This window comes from Thermobia domestica, chromosome 13, assembly GCF_964235325.1.
Source record: "Thermobia domestica chromosome 13, izTheDome1.hap1.1, whole genome shotgun sequence".
NCBI classification, from domain to species: Eukaryota; Metazoa; Arthropoda; class Insecta; order Zygentoma; family Lepismatidae; genus Thermobia; species Thermobia domestica.
In genome coordinates, this window is record NC_137466.1 from 154,906,073 (window position 1) to 154,926,601 (window position 20,529).

The 20,529-nt window shown below is 36.4% G+C and overlaps 1 protein-coding gene across 1 annotated transcript in view; it reads right to left on the minus strand.

Annotated features, from left to right (window-relative positions):
- The window catches only part of LOC145667825 (endothelin-converting enzyme 2-like), a 249,678-nt gene that overhangs the window by 79,515 nt on the left and 149,634 nt on the right, over positions 1-20,529 (minus strand). The window contains exons 2-3 of the mRNA XM_081735257.1: positions 13,259-13,353; positions 556-662 (exon numbers count right to left, since the gene is read on the minus strand). Coding sequence (XP_081591383.1) covers positions 556-662; positions 13,259-13,353 — 202 coding nt within the window. The remainder of the gene's footprint in view (positions 1-555; positions 663-13,258; positions 13,354-20,529) is intronic.

Here is a 20,529-nt window from a genome sequence, read left to right on the forward strand (position 1 = left end):
TTTTGACTATTATAAAGAATCACTATAGAAACTTAAAGGTTTTTAGACATTTATAATCTTACACTATTATAATTTATATTGTCATTAATAAAAAGTCCAACAAGTGTGCCGCGGTGCCATTAAAATTCAGTAACGTGTATCATGGGTCAAAAATGGTTGAGACTCACTGCACTAGAGGAAAGACCAGCTAAGTTGAGGTAAGGGAGATAGGATTTTATTCGAAGACAGAAAGAAAGAGAGGTTTGAGTTCCTTGACAGAGTGTTACAATCACAACACTGGAAAGGCATTTATCCAGTATGTGCTTAGGTGAGTGTGCACTACGAGGATTTGTTCTTTGAACACATTTCCCTGCCTGTAGTGCGCTTCGACTTAGTTGTCCTGTCTTCTAGTTAATACGCAGCTAGTCTTACAGGATAACTGAGAACTGTAGTACATGCAAGGACGGGTCGTAGTGTACGGAAAGTGAACTGTCAATGATAGAACACTTATAATAATGATGATGATGATGATTGGGCAGAGAAAGAAATCTTTTGATTTGTAAACATATTACTTACTTAGGCTAGTGAGTGCTGCTATAGTGACCACCAGAGCAATGAGAGCGAAGCACAGAACAACGATGACGAAGATCAGTCGCACTTCCAACCTTGTCATTCGGCGGTGCCTGCAACAAAAATAACAAAATGTTTTACACAGAATCTTAGGCGTATTGGTAATAGACTTTTGAGGGTTTCATTTAATAAATTAATGTGGCATAGTTTAAACAGGAGTTCATCAGTTCATTTTAACGTCTCTCTAATTCATTGTATTCGCAAAATATATACCAAATTAATACAAAAAAATCTTATATATTAAACCATCTTAAAACAACTCCTTAGGTTTGAGCACAAAACCTCGCGTTCGAAATCTCGCAGTTATAACCACGCGAGCTATAATGTTGAAGGACAAGAGGTCGCCTGGCTAGAATCTCGTAGGCCGAAATTTCATCTTGCCAAAATCTCGCAGGACATTAAAGATGGAGTGGTCCACTAACGACGAGCTGCGGCCTATGGTCCTTTTTAATGGACCGGTACCGTTAAACAGCCGGCCCTGTTTCCTCAATCATAGAATTATCAAGTGCACCTTCAAGGTTTGTCCCCCGACCCTGTTTTTACTTTTAGTGAGTAACCCCGGTACAACCATCACCAATATTGCCAATAGCGGAATTATTCACCCTCACCCTCGAGGTGTCTTTCGAACCCGATCCGGGTGTATCGGATTTTACTAGCTTAAAAGTGAAAAGGGCGTGACGATGATGGTTGATGTCAGAGACGTACGCAGCAGGTGGGTCCCGGGGATCCGAACCCCCTTCCCCCCGAAATTTTGACTTGTGGATAAATTTAGCCTAATTTTAGGGACAATTTTAGGAATTTTAATATAAAATACTCTCATAATGAGTTTGGACCTCTCCCGAAAATTATTCCTGCATACGCTGCTGGTGGGTGGTATAATTGTAAGATCTTTCATACCCATGGAATATAGCAATGGAGAGATGGACGAACACTGCAATATAGCTGTGGGTACTTTTGTCGCATGGTGGAAGGGATACTGTATAGTATAACTCAAAATATTCCATATTCAATCATCACTATTTTAGTTTCTATCCAGCCAGATATTTTGTGAAATGACCGTCGAGCCGCATCATGTTGAATATCTTGCATAGAACAGCCATACAGTATCTGGGTACCTGTTCTACAATAGATGGTATTATGTCTGATTCTGTGTTTAGAGAATGAATAATTTCTTTGAATTTTCCAACTTGCGACAATGACTAGATCCAATTTTCACGATTTGGAGCGGATGCTAGGGTTGCTTTCCTGTATATCATTGTTAGAAGTTAAACGTTGCAAGCTGGTCAAATCACATCGAGTTTCTTGCTACACTCACAATGTGCCGCCCTGACATTTCAATAATCATGAAAAGCGTAGTATTAGCTGATTCATGGAGATGCGAAACTTGTCTTCCCATAAATTCAATGTTTAAATTCGAAGTTTTCGTTATTAACAATTGTATGACATATTCTTCCAAGTTACGAATATATGTTTTTACGATTGAAGCGCTTAACTAAAATAGTAAAGGATGGTGAACATAAAGAATAAGAATAGATGTAAGTTGCAATAGTAATAGAATATTTGCAATTCAAATAGAAAATATTAAAGGTAGGTGCAGGTAAATACACCATGTTAAGGGTGTTGGATTTTCAAGACCTTAATTTTCATGAAATACAAAGAATAACACCTGTGCATTGCAGAGTTACCTTTTCCGCGTGTAGCAAAAATGTGGAAATGATGCCACTTACTTTTGTGTTGTACCCAAGGTAAAAGAAAAAAAGTGTTACAAATTGGCGTATTTACCAATAAGTGCAGGTAATTACGCCAAGTCTAGAATACTACTAGAAACCTGTAATAAATCTTGCAACTGCTTATATCGTCTGTATTATACTAACTCAAATATTACTACATAACATGACTCATGCAGAAAAAACAGAATAACCAAAGTGCAAGATGAAGATAAAAAGACGAAATGCGAAAACGATAATCTTTAAAGTTGAAATAAAGTTCCAACTGAAAAGTTTTAGTTCATAAGAAGATAAACAAACAGTGTCACTGTACTGTGACTTAAAAGAAACTACAAAGATATTACATGGAACATATGGGGCAAATGTAAACATCTTTGTCTTCTGCAGTCAGTCCTGCACAAGCACTGGCGTATTTCGCTGCACCACGCTTAATATTGATTTAGAGCCATGGAATCACAAATAATAAAGCTACACTTACAAAACAAGGTGTACCTAGACGGACACGAAATAAGGCGTACATTGCTGTAAACAATCGACAATGTTCTGAGTTAGCACGGTACAAATAACGGACTCTTACTGCTATTGAAATAATAACGTCCTTCCACGGAAATTTTCCGAAGCAAACAATACTGCACGTCATGGCGGTCTCAGACCTGTCTCCCAGATTATTAGTCAAATCGGACTTGTCGAAGTCCGTGGCACATATTGGAGCTGCATTCAAGCGGATGTCGTCGGAAACGTCCTAGCATTGAATAATTGTCTTATTTAGCTTCACTGGCGTATATACCTGCAGTTACCTTACTTGCCTTTCATAACGTATTCAGATATGTTAAAAATCATGTTGTGTTGGTGCCGAACCATTACTCAAAAAATAGTTTAAAAAAATTAATTAATTAAAAGTTATTAACAAAATGATATATAATAAAGGTGCAAATAGTTACTTTATCCAGTTTGTGTGTTTGTTGTTTTTGTGTTCTATTTGTTTCGTGAAGGAGAAAACTAGAGAACTGGTAATGCTTATATCTTCTATGCTTGCAGTGATTGCCTCTCTCTCCTTCAAGTAACTGCCACACACATACGGTACTTATGGATATAGATATTGATATAGATATAAATATAGATATAAAGGTAACCAAGAAAGTTCTGTCGCTTTTTGTAGCAATCTGTGTTCAATTGGCCCTCACAATCGTGTGTTGAATGTGAATGGAGATAAGGCAAAGTCAGTTGTTGATATGGGTATATCAAACATACTACACGGTTGTGGTAGTTCAGTTACACCGTGAACTTGCGTAAAGACAGAGTGAACATGAGACCTCGACAGAGCGTCATAAGAGCGTGTACGAGTTCAAACTAGGGTCAAACGCACTACAGTGGAGCGGAAGGTATGCCAGGCCTTTGGTGAGGGTGTCGTGACAATGCGGACAGTACAGCGGTGGTTTAACAAGTTTAAGGACGGTGACGAAATACTCGAAGACGCACCACGTGCCAGAACACCAACACGTGTACAAAATGAAGGTCTTCAGGCAGCAATTGAAGCGAACAGTGGCCAGACATGTGAGGAACTCGGACTACAATTCAGTGTGAGTGAACAAACCATTCGGCAGCAGCTCCATCAACTTGGGAAGCACTAGAAGTGGGTCGATGGGTCACACATGATTTGACTTCGGCCCAGAAGGCAACGTGACAGGATGTTTACATGTGATGAGAAATGGGTAATATGCGAAGCTCCATGGCACCGTCATCGTTGGTTAGCATCCCATGAACCGGTTCCAAAACAGCCAAAACCAGCACTGCACCAGAAGAAGGTCCTCCTGTTTGTTTGGTGGACTGCTCGCGACATCGTGCATCGGAAACTACCACCAGCTGGTCAGAGCATCAATTCAACTGTGTACTGTCAGCAATTGAGCCGCGTTCAAGAAAAACTCAAAAATCTGGAGCTAACATTTGTTACAGGACAATGCTAAGCCCCACGTGGCTAGGATGGCCCGGGACACCATTCTACGCCTTGGATGGGAAACACTATTGCATCCGCCATACTCCTCGGACATTGTACCGTCCAGTTATCATCTGTCCCATTCTTTGAACAATCAAATTAGAGAACGCCAGTTCAAATCCCTAGTAGAGGTGCAAAATGCACATGATACCTTCTTTGCTTCACAGCCTACCAATTCTACCGCGATGGAATCCATGGCCTTCCTGAACGTTGACAGTAGGTTGTCGATGTTGATGGCGACTATTTTTAATCTTCAGGTACGTCTTAGGTAACATATCGAAAGTGGTGGTTCAAAAAGCGTCAGAACTCTCTTGGTTATTTTTATATATACCAGGTAAGTCACTTTTATATAACTAGGCACATTTGATTGTTTACGCACTGTACCCTACAGTTTTATTTGGTATTTTAATCGATTGTACGCCATTTCTAGCAAAGTTAATTCAAAATTCCCATAGACCATATACGATAGCAAATTTTTACTACCGCAGAAATGGTGTAATTCTCTGTGGAAAAAGGCAGATAAAAAAATAGTTCAAAATTAATCTTAACGAGTGTTACTAAAAGGCCGTAACAGTGTACGTAACACGAACTACTCAGTGTTGAGAATTTAACCTGAAAGACTTTATTTTTTCCTCTTCTAATCTTGAAAAATTACCTCAACTTAATCCTATAAGTAAGAGAAGTTGTGAACAGAACGGAAACAAAGAATAAAATCTATTGTGAATAAAATTCGTAATCATTGGTGATTGTAATATTTCAATTCCATGTTGATTTCGATGTTTAACATACACATTTACATACCCATACATTATAATTTAATTAGCATTAGGTATAAGTGGAACAATACAATAAATTATGCAAAAGTAAAAATTCTTACCAACTACTTTGTGGGAGGACACTTCGAGCCTCAGACCTTCAGGGACAATTGCAAATTTATGATATGTATAAGCAAGCAAACAAAAAATATATTTATAAAAAGCATGACGATGTTTAATGTTTATGAAATAAGAGTAAAATTGTCAGAGTTATTTTCAAGAAAATCGTTTAAAATAGTAGTAGTAGTAGTAGTATAAAACAGTTTATTATAAGGACAACATAGAAAAGAGCGTCTAGACTTGTCCACTTGGCCCAGCGTAGCTCGAAAAATGGAAATTTCAATGGTCATGAGATGTCCGTAGCAAAAAGGCCGGCCTCTCTACCTGTGGTGAAAGTACTGCAATATTTCTTGGTTAGTCCTAACAAGTAGTTCTGTTATCCTTCAAATCCTGTACTACTTCATGACTGGAGATTCTATCGGCAAGTCCTCCTTCTCCCTTTCTTATTGCCTCTGATAATAGTCGTTTTTAGGGAGATGTTCCCGTGCCCATGTCTGATAGAGCACAAGTTCTATCCTTTGCCAATCTCTGGATTTATTTGCAGAAAACTGCGTCATGTCTGCTATGGTATGTGAAAATCTGTGAGCTGAAAAGTGTGATAAATATATCACCATTATTTATAGTGAGAATTCTCAGGCTCTTCTGGAAAATCTTGTTGGCAGTCTTAGCCAGACCTTGCTTGAAGTGGTTGGTGTCCCCTATTAGCGAAGGCTAACACAGAGGTAACTCAAATGAAGATTTTTTTTGATGAGAAACTTCAGAGCTTAGGTAACAGTTTACTCTATGGTGGTAATAATATCAGGTTTGGTTCCTTCTTTCTTTTGATCTGTTTATCATCTTTCATTTCGTGGTCTAGATATCCGGCTTGGTTGGTTTTTCTAGCCTTCTTTTCTGGTCGAGAAAGTCAGTTTTCGGTGAAGTGAATCTGAAAACCATTTTACCCTTTAGGGTTGATATTTGCGTCTATGAGATCATTTGGTTGCTTCTGTTGTTGTTGTTGGAGAGGTCGTTGAAGAGGTGGTACATGGGGAAGATATTGGTGTGATTCATGATTCAATCATTTTGTGATCGTGACCAGTAACCATAACTCCTAAAGTTAATATCCGATTTACCTCGTGTGGACTTCAAAAAAAATAGGAATATAAAACGGGTTGGCATTTGAGATGGGAAGATCCTGGTGAGGTATTAAACTTAATTCCCCTCTGCTGGAGATCCTCGTCTTCTTCATCATATGAGGTGTATATATTAGGTGTACTGGATACTACTGTGTATATCAGGTGCAAAACGAGTGATAACACAGATAAAAATAACTCTTGATTTGAATTGCGAGTTTTGGGTTTTCCTGTGTAATTCTGGGACGAACTGAGTATCTTTGTTAAAGCATAGAATTGAACTATTAAATTTACTGTTCTTCTTTGTTAATGATATGTCATGTTGATGGACTGTGTGTGATCTGAGCATTCTTCTTTGGCAAAGTTTCTACATTTTCATGTCTGTTCTTTCTTGCACTTGTGTGTATTTCAGTAATTGTTTCTTCTTAAAACTGGTATTGTTTCTTCTGCCTTCATGACCATCATCCTCGAACAGCCCTTCTGCTAAAGTATGAAGATGGTAATGAATTTCACATTTAAATGCTTACACAATTGCACCTTGATACAGTGTTGCTACAGTCCTAGCTCTGGAGAGGGCTGAAAAATAGTACCAAATTGAAGCAAAAAGGGCTGAATTCATTATTTTATACCCTTGTAATACATGACTATATAACACGAAACTAAAAGAGGTCAATTTCTAGAACACTCCCTCTTCTTCCAAGACTCCAAATCAAGAAAGTAGTCTCTTTAAAAATTATTTTTTAAAAACATCCAAATAGGAGGATCCTGAACAACCATGGAAGGATATGAAGCTTTTCTAATACGTAGGAAGTATAACAGAGGCCACAAATTAAAACGGAAAACAGTTATCATCTTCGGTTGTAAGTAAATCAAACGCATCTCTATTTCAAAGTGACCAATAAACAAAAACGATATTATGGTCATATAGGCCTATGAAAAAATATATAGACTAAAACGCGGAACAAATCATCACCGAGTTCGTGTCTAAACAGTGTTATAATAAAATATTAAAATATAAATTTTTGCACCTTATTCTTGCTTATTTCTAGCGTTCATCTAGCGTTATTTGTTTCCTGGTATAGTTTAAATTACGAATTTTCCACACGAAGTTCGTAGCGTTATGCGGTGCAACATCACATAATGAATATTCAACAGCAAGAGTCCAACACACCGTATGATTAACGTGAGAGGTAGGAAAACTGAAAATATGACAAGTATTTGATAATTGGTGCTAAATTGGGTAGAATTGTACCAACTTTTTCACAAAAGGAGTTGAAAATGGGTACCAACGGGCCGATGAATGACAAAAAGGGCTGAATTTGGTACAATTGTACCAAGTGTGGAACACTGCCTTAATATGAAGATATGCATAACCCTCATCAGACAGCAGGGGTATGTTCATTCCAACCTCATCTAACACAAGACGAAAAGCAGAACTCAATTTTTGTAGTCATTGAACCAAAATACATTGCTAATAACCTTCCCGCTTACGATACTTTTCTGGAGCAATATTATATTCCACACTGAAATATTTATGCAATGTAACAATTTAATTGCAGCTATTTTCCAGTAATATCGCTCCTAAAAAAAAACATTTCCAGCAGTAAACTATCTTCTATTGAAGTTTAGAGATAAGTGAATAATGATGACTTATAATTGTGTTGATTAACTGCGTTATCTATGTTCCTTTAGCGTATTTATACGTATATAGAATGAATTATTTTCATTTAAATAAATTGAAATTTTAATTGTTGAACTTTATTGATATCTTCCTCAAATCTATTGAAAATTAAATATCCTTTGCTTCGTGACAATTAAATTTTTCTCCAGCACATAATTTTAATATTTAATAATCAAATTTAAATTTAAGTAATATTAAAATCACTATCACTATTATAAAAGTAAAATGAGGCGTTGAATGCAAAGTGGCGTAACTCACTAAAAAAAAAAAAAAAAGAAGAAGAAGTAATTTACCTGAACTTGAAACCATAATATGTTGTATGGCAAAGTTGCGTATTTCAAGGTAAGAGAACCAGGCCATAGGCCGAAAGATGGCAGTACAAAGTCTCAATTCCGATTTTGTCCGCTTTTTCTATATCGATTCTAATAAAAGTCTCAACATCTCAAAATGTCTCAGAACTAACTTACGCCACTCCAACGCCTCAAATACACAGGGCTGGGTTTAATGTTTTGCCGCCCCTAGGCAGAAAGGGTATTTGCCGCTCCCTCATCTGACTTAATATTTTTTGCTCATTAAAAATAAACTCTGCTAAAGATAGTAAAGAGTGTCATACATTTATGAATGAATTGGCTTCTGTTAATAATAGCATCTAATGTAAGGACTAATAGTTAATATCTAAACACTTTCGCCAAAGTTTATGCAACCCACAGCCTTGGAATGTTGTTAGGGTTGCATATTATCATTACCCGAAACATTTTTATGAATACACATGGAATATACAGGGTGTTTCAAAACAACACCGACAACGTTTGGGAGGTGATTCCTGACACCAAAATAAGACAAAAAGTATAGGCCAACTTGGGTGCACAAATGCTTCCTTTCGGAGTTATAGGCTGCCGAAATCATGGAAAATTGAAATTCAAAGGTTTATAGCTCCAAAACTATGGTATCTACCGAAGTCAGGTCAAGACTTCACTTAGGAAGTAATATGTGCGCTATCCAAAAATCCATGTTTCAAAATCCTGCGGTACTTCCGCAACAGTTTTTATAAAGGGAGTTTGGGTACGGACACATAATTTGAAGTACTCACCAACCATCTCTATAAAAATTGTTGCGGGAGTACCGAAGGACTCTGAAACATGGATATTTTGATAGGGCAGATACTAGTTCCTAAGTGAAGTATTGATTCGACTACGGTACGTCCCATAGTTTTGGAGCTTTGGATCTTTAAAGTTAATTTTTTCATGATTTTGGCAGCCTATAACTCCGAACGGAAGTATTTGTGCACTCAAGTTGGTCTATACTTTTTGTCCTATCTTGGTGTCAGGAATCACCTCCCAAACGTTATCGGTGTTGTTTTGAAACACCCTGTATATAGCCACCATTGAAATTACCTTTATGTGATTGACTCCATTAACGAAGTCAGCTGAGACTATTACAAATAAATAAATAAATAAAGGAATGCAAAAATTCGATTTCGTTCAACAGTAAGTGTTTGAACTAACATAAGTGAGGATACTTACTAACATTATAATCTTATAAGGTCCATTAGCGTGATCATAATAATAATAATAATAATCAAATTTATTTTATACATACCTTTGTCCAACAATTTTGTATAAACTTTAATGGTGATAGGATGTTGGGAGATTTTTGCGGGGGTTCCCCGTACACCAGTGCAACTGCGTTACGTGCCTATTCTTACGCAATTATTTACTGGGAGCACAATTGCTCGGTAGTACAGCGCTTACTTCTGATGTGTGGGGTCCCTGGTTCGACCCTGGCCAAGTAAGTTTGTGGTGAACAATCTTGAGTGTGTGAGTTTTCTCGGGGGTACTCCCGTTTCCTCCCACTTTCTCATTTCACCAATTTCTAAATCATCATTCACTTGCCTTAATCATCCGTCTCCCTTAGGCTAAACGACAAAAAAAAGTGGGACATTAAACTGGAGTATTAATTGTTTTTAAATGGAAAAGTACAAAGTTAAAATTTCACTGAACTTCAATCATAAAATTGTCAAAGGAATTATCAAAGGAATTGTCAAAGGAATTATCCCTTGAAGGGCGTTTATTCTGATTTCAATCATGTTTCATTGTTATTATTGCTATCAGGACCGGATTTAGGGGGGTGCAAAGGTGCACGTGCATCCCCCCCCCCCTTTCGTTGCAAATATACACTTTCTAAAATGAAAAGCTAGCAGTGAAAATAGCAACATATTCCGAAACTTTCTGCCATCATATTTTCGTTTGGGGCTTAAAACAAAGCAAAGCTTTGCAAAAACAAGTTTAAAATGATTTTCTGAAGGTTGAACCAAAAGGATTCACTAAGCAAAACAATATAACATTTTTAAAGTAGGAAAGAAAACGGAAGGCAGGAGCAAAAAAGGACATTTTTTGTCCTCCATTCCACTTGCGACCCTCTTTAAAATACCCCCTTCCGTTCTATGTATCAGCGTTGTCAGGGGTAAAGAATACTGTCACATGTCACTTTGAAGAGTTTCAGTATGATTGGTTAGTTTGGTAGTTATTGGTGCACCCCCTCAGATAATCCTGGATCCGTCCCTGATTGCTATTATTATTATCCAACATTGCATTATTATTATCCGCTTGCTTAGTAAGTTTTCGTCCTACGTGTGACTCTAAGAACGTTGCACCTCTAGGCAAACAGCCTAGTGGTAAATTCGATCCTGAACTTATATCATTCTCCGTGTGACGCTAATTCCTAATAGCAGTCGTGCTAATAGGTATCACCACCTATGGTGCTTGCCTAATTTCAATGAATTACGTTAGCTGCAATCGCATGCTAGTCGGTGATTTATTTCAACACAATGTTGTGTGTAACGAAGTTCATAAATAATTGTATAAATACGGTATGGAGCTTGGGTCGGTTGGTGGAAAAACTGAAATGAATAAATAAATTTATTAAATGTAAACAATTAGAGCTCCTAATTAACTCTGATTTTAACCTATAATGTATTGCGATGATATAGGGCTTATGGTGGTTGGTGGACAAACAGAAATAATTAAGTGTAAATAGCCTATAGTGTATGGCGATGATATAGTGCTTGGAGTGGTTGGTGGGAAAACTGAAATAAATATTTGTTAAGTGTGAACAATTGAAGGGCCCTTTGCAATAAAAACTTCATGTAAGAGAAATATGGAGGTTTTGAGTTACAAACCTTATAAAGTTAACATGCAACGTGATAATTAACAGTAGTAAATATGTGTATATTTGCCTATGGACAAAAGTGGCGTAGTACCTGGTCTGTGCTTTCGAGCATAAAATGGCAAAAACTGAAAATCCGGAATAATACATAATGAAAGTGGAAAAGAATCTTGTTATTGGATATCCTAAACTAGTGGGATAAAGAAAAAGGACATTGGGAACATATAACGACTTGTGTGGCAACGTTTACATATTGCAACACACGAGGATACGAATTATACAATAATATGAGCGTTGTAGGCAACAAAATCCAGAAACAGCACTATCGTCAGCCTTTTCAAAACTGCAAATCTAATACGTCCATTTCAGATTTAGAGGCCGGAACCACAGAAACAAAAGCATCAGCAGAGTTCAGCACATTCTTGTAGAACTGCTGCTCGGCAACAGAGCTTGCACATACTTCTTTGAATTCTTGATTCCTGGTTTGGCTGGTTTCTTGAAGGAGCACAGAATGGTGTCCAGGGGTGGTGATTGCACCGAATAGTCTTTTTCTTCCTACACCACTATAGTTTCCGAAACTGACACAAATCCATGTTGGGGATTTTCTACATTATTTAGGTGGCATTTCAACCCATCCCCTCGTCCGATTTTCCAGTAAATCCGAAAGTCGGATTCGGATTTAAAATCCGAATCTAAATCTGAATCCGAATATTAGGAATTCGAATTTTTCAAGATCCGAATTTGCTCAAATCCAGATTTTTCCCTGCAATGTTTTAATTTCAACATTAATATCGAGGAAACAAACAAAACACTGCATTTCGCCTTGATTTTGCTACATTTCTTTACCAGAGTTGACGATTTTCCTTTCTCTTTCGTCCCTTCTTCGATTGCTTCGATTTTGCCCATTTCAGACCGAAAGCGTCAAATATGTTCTGCGTGCCAGTGCTTTCACTTAAGCTGACTCTTCATAACAAAGTTACACACACGTCGCGTCACCAACTCGCATCTAGTAATGTTTGTTTCACTAGTCGCAGACAGTGGCGTCCTCTGTTATCGCGAAACGGTGACGTAGCACATATGAGTACTGCTTTTTCAACAACTGACGCTTTGAATACGCACTAGAGGGAACGAAAAAGGAAGGTAAGTCCACATGCCTAATTTTTCCACGTTTTACCAGGAATCAAGGTAACTCCACTTACCTTGTTATTGCAGAGAGCAATCCAATTAGAACGTTTAATTTACCCTGATTTTAACCAACAGCGTATAGCGAGCCGAAGGTTTATGAAGAACAATTCGTGTAACAATGATGCAAATTCATCTTGAAAAAGCGACGGTGAGTCCACCAGTAAATAACGTTTCCTGAGATCATAGGAATAAAAAGAATTTAATCCGTAATCCGTATTGCACAGTTGTTTTTGATATACCCCTATATCTTTGTGAAATGTAAAACTATTGTTTACTGTACCTAACACGTATTTTAAAAAAATAAGATGGTTTAATTTGTCAGTTAGAGTAGTTAGAACGGTTCGTTTAAATTATTGAGCCATTAAAATGTCAAACTCCGTTGAATAAAAATCCATTTTTTTTATTTGTTGTCCTGACAACGACATTCCAAAATCCTATTATTTAAAACACATATAACATATGAATATCTTTTTATATCGACATTATAATCAAGGATCATATAAAATAGAGGATCTGCCCTTACAACAAAATCTTGAAGCCATACGTCACAGTTTCGCCACCCTTGCTCTGCCCACTCCGCCCAATAGGATCGCAATGTTTTGAGCCAACAATCATGGCGGAAACGAAAATAGCCAATCAGACGATGGCAGAAACGTGAGTAGCCAATCAGACGTGCCGATGCTCGGTTGTTTTTTGGCTTCATCGATTTAATAGGATGAAGATACATATGGGCAGATCCTCTATTTATAACATCCTTGATTATAATTAACATATTTCTTTTTCTTCTTCGAATTACATAATCAGCCTAGTACATATTTTAAAATATCTTATGCACAAATAAAATAAGGATTTACAAGTAGTAAAAATATACAAATATACAACGTACTGTTGTATAGTCATCAAAAACTTACTTAATTGCTATATTGTCCTCACTCTTCATACTTGATTGTTGTGTTAATTGCTGCCTGCTGTTGGACACTGGCATTGAGAGGGCCGTGTCCTCCACCTGAAAGTAGAAAGAAATCGAAATAAGCATCAACACTGTTGAATAAATGTCTAAAATACGAAACACAATCGTTCTTTCATTTATTACCCAAACCCAAAGAATAAGCAGCGTTTCATAAACATGGTAAGTGATAAACTACGAGCAGAGAGCTTCCAAACACTGCATACTACTAACGACGCGGATATCTACATTGTAAAAACTTCTGTTAACTGTGCCAAAAAAAAATGAAGACATTTGTGTATGTGGATGATACTGATATTTTGATATTACTTTGTTATTTTGCAAGAGGAGATGGATTATCATTGTATCTCAAATCACACGGACAAAGTGGTTCCAGTGCATAACGTGTTTGGGACATAGAACGTGTATTCTCTATTCTTGGTGAAGAAATTTGTAGTCACCTTTCATTTATTCATGTGATTGCTAGATATGATACGACATCGCATTTGTTTGGTATAAGTAAAAGTGTGCCATTGAAGAAAATTAAAGATGAACTCTTTCTTCAGCAAGCAAGAGTATTTCAAGATTCTTCGTCCACCAAAAAGAACATCATTGCTACAGGTGAATAAACCCTAGTTTGTTTGTACAATGGTAAATCAACTGATACGTTACAGAAGTTACGTTATCCAAAATGTTATCAAAATGTATCAGTGCAATCGTCTGTAGTTGAAGCCGAATGTCTCCCACCGACAAGTGATGCAACAATGTTCTATTCGATGCATGTGTAAATGCAAGTACAACAATGAATTGAACGAGATAAGCAATTGAAGACAGAGGAATACGGGTAAAAACAGGTAGAAGATAAGTTTCCTACGTTTTCCAATGTCCATGCCAGCAGCTCCTTCAAATATTCTAAAGATCATCAGATGTAATTGTCGTCGGGATTGTGATTCTTAAAAAAAAATGTACTAGCAGAAAACAGAAAATGGCTTGCACTGCCTCATGCGGAAAATGTCATAGTGCAAGTTGTTCGAATTCTCCTAAATCTTCTTTTGAGGATGAGTACTAGTATCCAGACTAGTTTACAACTCGCAATGTTTTTTTTTTTTTTATTATTATTTATTTATTTATTTGCGCTGAGGTGATGCTAGAATACAACATTCAGTTGCCGTAAATTGACAATAATAATCATATGTGATTGTGTGTGTATAGTGACTAAGTGAAAATAATTATTACCTCTAACTTTATATTTTATAAACAATCTGTTTTACCAAGTACTGTTCACTTATTGTTAATAGCCAATATAAAAGAGCATTTACCAACAGTAAATTTTATATAACTTTGGAAGTATTTGTCCAATTTTAGTGATCTAGGTATCAAAATAAAGGTTAGAGGAAGACGAACAAAAATAAGAAGAGAACTTCCACCATAAAGTTAAGGTGTACTGGCCACTATATTCAAAGTGGCCATTTTGGAGGTGTTCCCCTACTTAAATTCTCCTAAATTTTTGTATGTTCAATAAGAACATAAAATAAAACAATTGGTGTTGGTTTCGTTTTTATTGCAATTAGTCCTTGGTTAAACCAGGGGCGTCATTTCAGACTTCACTTGAGGGGGGCAAGGGCACCACCGATATATGACTCACGTTTTGTACTAGTATATTAGTAGACAATCGATTAAAGTATATGTATTCCTCAAACTCTTGGGAGGGGCAATGCCCCCCTTCCTGCCCCCTAAATGACGCCCCTGGGTTAAACCCTATTTTTCGCTAGTTGTACTGGACTAATAGTAGTGTAATATATTCATTCTCACCGGGAGTGGCACAGAACGTCAGAGGAAATGCGACAATGAAGGTGGAAAATAAACAAAAATAATGTAATTCAATATAAATTTGAAGAAAAGGAAACAGCAAATATATTCCAAAGGCCTACAAATTTTTATTTTCTAGAGATATCAAAAATGGACGCTAGTAATCTGCTGTAGTGCTGTAAACATGTATACATATAGTGTGTTCATTCAATAAGAGTGTAGTTCGGCAAATATCTTTGAAGTTCCCATGCTGAATTCCACAATAGTATCCCTTCCTCACTCCATACCTCTTTTGACCGCATTTGTGGGGTTGCAATGTCTTCACACCCACTGTTTCTGTTCTTCCTTCCCATTCTCAATACTGTGGCTAATATAAAGCAGATGTCAGGCAATGTCACTAACTGAAAGAACAGCGTGTTTGGAACTGTCGTAACTAAGACTCCACGTGGACGTTGACAAGCGGTTCTTAATTGTTTGAAATGAGGGTTCTGGTTGGCCATTTAGTTATCGGGGGTGTTTTCCGAAAGTTCCCGCGGATGATGAGTTACTTATTGCGCGAGCCACCATGCGTAGAAGGCGAAATCCTTTACATACGAACTGCGCTTCGGTTGTAGAAACAAACTATACAATCAACTAACATAAGAAGACTGTTCGTTGTCAATAAATAAATAAATAAATAAAGGTCGAGAACTATTGGTATAAATGGATAAATATGTGTAAAAGTATTGTTATTGCTTAAAACCAAACCTTTTACAGCAGTACAATTTAAACAAACAATAGTAATTCACATGATGGGGAAACTCATGAGAGGAAACTATATTGTATTCAGGAAAAAAAAAAGTGAAAAATAAGCTTCTTCACTCAGTTCCCACAAAACGAAAGTCCTTCGAAATGTATTTTACATTTTTCTTACAAAGAAGGAGAAAGAATGAAAGGGAAGAGAGAGAGAGAAAGAATAGTCTTAAACTGAATAAAGACCATGGCCATTCATGAGAATAAAGTTGTTTTTAATTACCCATAATCCAGTTCGTAAATTCACTCCGTCTGTCTTTTAACACTACCATTAAACAAATCAGAGCAGAACAAAATTGTAATAAAAGTGTCACGATTTGTATATTAACAGATGAATTATTAATTTATATTTGAATAGTTATACCATATTTATTCATAAAGTAAATAACAAGAGCAGGAAACCTGTTTTTTCTTTGACTTTGATCATGTCACTAAGAAATCTATAGAGAAGTTAAATTTCGCAAGTTGCTAAATTGTAAAATGTCTATTCACGTATGTACACAGAAAAATCCGTTCTCCGTGTAAGGAATCACCTCTTACTGTTTATCGGTATAGTTCATTAACACCCTGTAGTCTATATCTGAACGTCTGAAGAAGATATAGTTATTGTGTGCAGAATCTAATTCTTAAACTAGGATTTTCCGGATTACTGTGAGATTTGGAATACGCAACAATTCCTTCGGGACAGATGCTGTAAGTTCGAGACTGTCCCGCTTAACCGGGACGTTTTAAGAGCCCTAATAATGGCTATCAAAGAAGTTGTGATTTAGAGTAGTCAAATTTTCAAATTGATATTTGGAAATCAAATTTTCTAATTCCTTTTTAAAAGCCAAATTTTCAAATCCCTCTTTGGAATCCAAATTTTCTAATTCCTTTTTTGGAAGTCAAATTTTCTAATTCCTTTTTGGAATCCAAATTTTCTAATTCCTTTTTGGAATCCAAATTTTCTAATTCCTATTTGGGAGTAAAGTTTTCTATTTCCTTTTTGAAAGCCAAATTTCCTAATTCTTAATTGGAAATCAAATTTTCTAATTCCTATTTGGAACTCAAATTTCCTAATTATTATTTATAACAAAAATTACATATAACAAATCTGTTTTGTTATTAATCTCGGCCCACTAGTCATCCAAATTATAAAATCTCTCATAGACCAAACACAATGTCTGAAACTAGATAATATAAAAATTTCGCTACCACAGAGACAAAGTATAACTGTCTTCGGAAAAACGATGGAGGAGGAATATTTGTAACTTAAAATACATGAAATAAACCCGTAAATAAAATCTGGTTGGGAGAACGAAATTTCACAAACGGACACCTTCTATACATTCAATAAAAACTCAGCTGCTTTAATCATGCTTTAAAACTAATGAAAAATATTATCAATAGATGGCCGCATTTGATGAAATATAAATTAGGCAGAAGTCGTTACATTGTTGTGAATATTATATCTCAAGTTCAATTTGTTTTTATTCTAAATTTAGTTACATTTATGTACTGAACGGAAAGGGTAAGAAATAGCAACTTAGCAAGAAGATTGACTAATGGTATGTATGTAATCCTATGTACATGTATGACTAATCCTATGTATAAAACTGACTAATGGTATGTATCTATAGGTAAGTAATCCTGTAACGATTTGATGTTGATAGTAGTGAAACTATGATACTTTGCAAAGTAAATTCGAATTGCAATTATTCTTCCTGGGACTATATTGACGTAGAATTCTGGGCTAAAGTTTATAGTTGCCCCTCCAGTCTGCCCTTGGACTTTGCAACATACAAAAAACAGTGCTTAAAGTATTAAAAATTGTTACATTTCACTTAACTTCACTACTCCGTGTGCTTCACAAAAATTTAAAAGGTTTTCTTCATTATTTTTGCGCATCCGTTACACCTGTTCGCCATATTCGCCATATTTTACAACTACCATGCTGCTGAAACCTTCCGCATCCGCAAATAGTACTAACTTCCACATATCTTTTCTCGTATTAAACATAACTCTCCTGCCGAACTTACATTCCTAAACATCAAATAAAAACTTCAAATTATCATTTCTTACCTCATTTCTCCTGTAAATTTTCCCGATTTTCATAAAAAGCGGAGGGGTAACTCTAAACTTAACCCGAATTCTGCAACTTAGACTGAATTGAAGGTTGAAATATTCTCACAAAGATTAATATGCTTGATGGTCTTAAATAATTTCTACGCACTGGATCTAATTCAACCCAGGTCAATACAGTGTTTATCTCGTTTTTGGTGGAGCGGTTAGAAAAATGTTAGATCCAAACATGTTTGCTGTTTGTGAAAATTGCACAACGTAGCACATAGAAGGCATAACCTTCTGAAACCCACCATATTTTTAATCTTTCAAACTATTAAATGCACAAATATAGGAAGTCTTATAGGTCAGCAATGTCCTCCGTCCATCCGTCTGTCAACAGGTATCAGAACAAAAATGTTAACTTAAATCGAGAAAATGTTTCTTGGAATTAACTCAGTGTTCCAAAAATAGGTTCCATCTCTTTTCCTTACTGTTTATTCGGGGGCGCGGTGGCTCAGTGGTAGAGCGTTCACCTCCGGTACTTGGGATCCCTGGTTCGATCTCAACTCGCGCCGTGTGGACTTTGTGGTGGACAAACACCGTCCTCGTGGGTTTTCTCGGGGTTCTCCCGTTTCCTCCCACTTTCTTTCCACCATTTCATTCATTTCTCATTATCACCATCTCCTTTAGCCTAACCGGCTAAACCGTGGGACGTTAAACTTAGAGATTTCATTTCATTTTTTATTGTTTATTCAAACTGAAAGTGGTACAAACCAACCACTTCGAGCTTCAGTATTGATCAGTATAGAGCAAAATCCGTAAGAGAAAGCGAGAAGCGGCTTTCTGGAATCGATTCAGCGTCTCAAAAATAGAATCCATCTCCATCCTCAACTTTCTGCTGAAATCGAAAGTGCTAAAAACCCATTACTAATTTTGGTTTTAGCATTGATCTTCATAGACCAAAAACAATATTTATATACTTTTCAATGGGATTTCATTAAAGAAGAAGTAAGTAGAGTTTCTAAGGATTAAAATTTTTTTCGAGTCACCTATTTGCAGATATTTGAAGATTTTCAAAAGAATCTTTGAGTAGCATATTGAATTGTATACTACTAAAAGATATATTGCTTCAGAAAGATTTACCTTTATTTTTTTAAAAAAAAAAATAAATAAACCAATAAAGAAATATTACAATTTTATATACACAGAGATCTCCGGATATCCAGAATTCTGGAAAAAGCGGTCACGCTTTCCGAAAATTACATTTTATTTAGTAACACGCAAAACCACATAAAACATGGAATAAATGGAAGAAACCTGTAAACGTTAATTTGGGACTTAACATTAAGTAACTGCAGTGAAAAAACGAAATGAAATCTTTCAGTTTAGAGCCAGTCAATCTTTTTTTTTTTTTTTTTTTTTTTAGGCTAAGGAAGACTATGATTAAGGCAAATGAATAGTGGTGGAAGAATTAGTGGAATGATAATGTAGGTGGAAACACCAGTATCCCAAGAAAACCTGTTGTCAAGCACAAGCATACTTGGCCAAGTATTGAACCATGGACCCCACCCTCCTCCTTCCCCCCAAATGAATGTAGTCTGTCCTTATAATAAAGATTTGCTAAAACACATCAAAAATTAATTTATATTCTCCACAACCCAAAAAATCTTTACTAATTTTAAATATTGAATATCAAAATCCCCAAAGTATTATCACAATATATGTTATCAGTGAATAATGTATACAAATTACCAAAAATAGTAGAGCTATATAGTGATATGATTCATTGTGAAATAGGGGACGCGGTGGCTCAGTGGTAGAGCGTTCACCTCCGGTGCTTGGGGTCCCTGGTTCGATCCCAGCTCGATCGGTGTGGTGGACAAACACCGTGCTCGTGGGTTTTCTCGGGGTTCTCCCGTTTCCTCCCACTTTCTTCATTCCACCAGTTTACTCATCTCTCATTATCACCGTCTCCCTTAGCCTAACCGGCATAACCGTTGGACGTTAAACTTACAGATTTCATTTCATTTCATTTCATTGTGAAAACAATTCTAATGCTAAATTAGAAGGAAATGAACAGCGCATGTATCCTATTGCAGTAGCGTCATATCAGGTTTTGCTTCAGGACGTGAGAAGCAAGCATTACCTAAATATGATATTTCGCTAGGGGGACATGGACTCCTGAGAATTGAAAGAATCTAACCTACGGTCCAAATAAATTTTAGGATGACCAGAAATCTTCTAGTTATGCCTTACTCTCGCTGGCCTCGCTCTAGTTACTCCTATAGGGGCAATACGGTCCACTGACAGAAGTAGCTTTTTGTTTTTTATTCCACCGTTTTTTATTACTGTACTATAATAGACCTATATCGGTATTCTAAAAATGATACCCAAGGACTACAGAGCACTAATCTACAAGTCAAAACAAAGCGAAAAATATATATAATTATGTACTTTTCGGGTCCTCGTCTGGAGAAGCGAATTACACTGTGACAAGTCGCAAATAAAGAACCACTGATAAGATCTACCAATCTATCAAATAGTTACATCCATTCTATCCAGATGACACTTAAAGACGATAAACGTTGACCC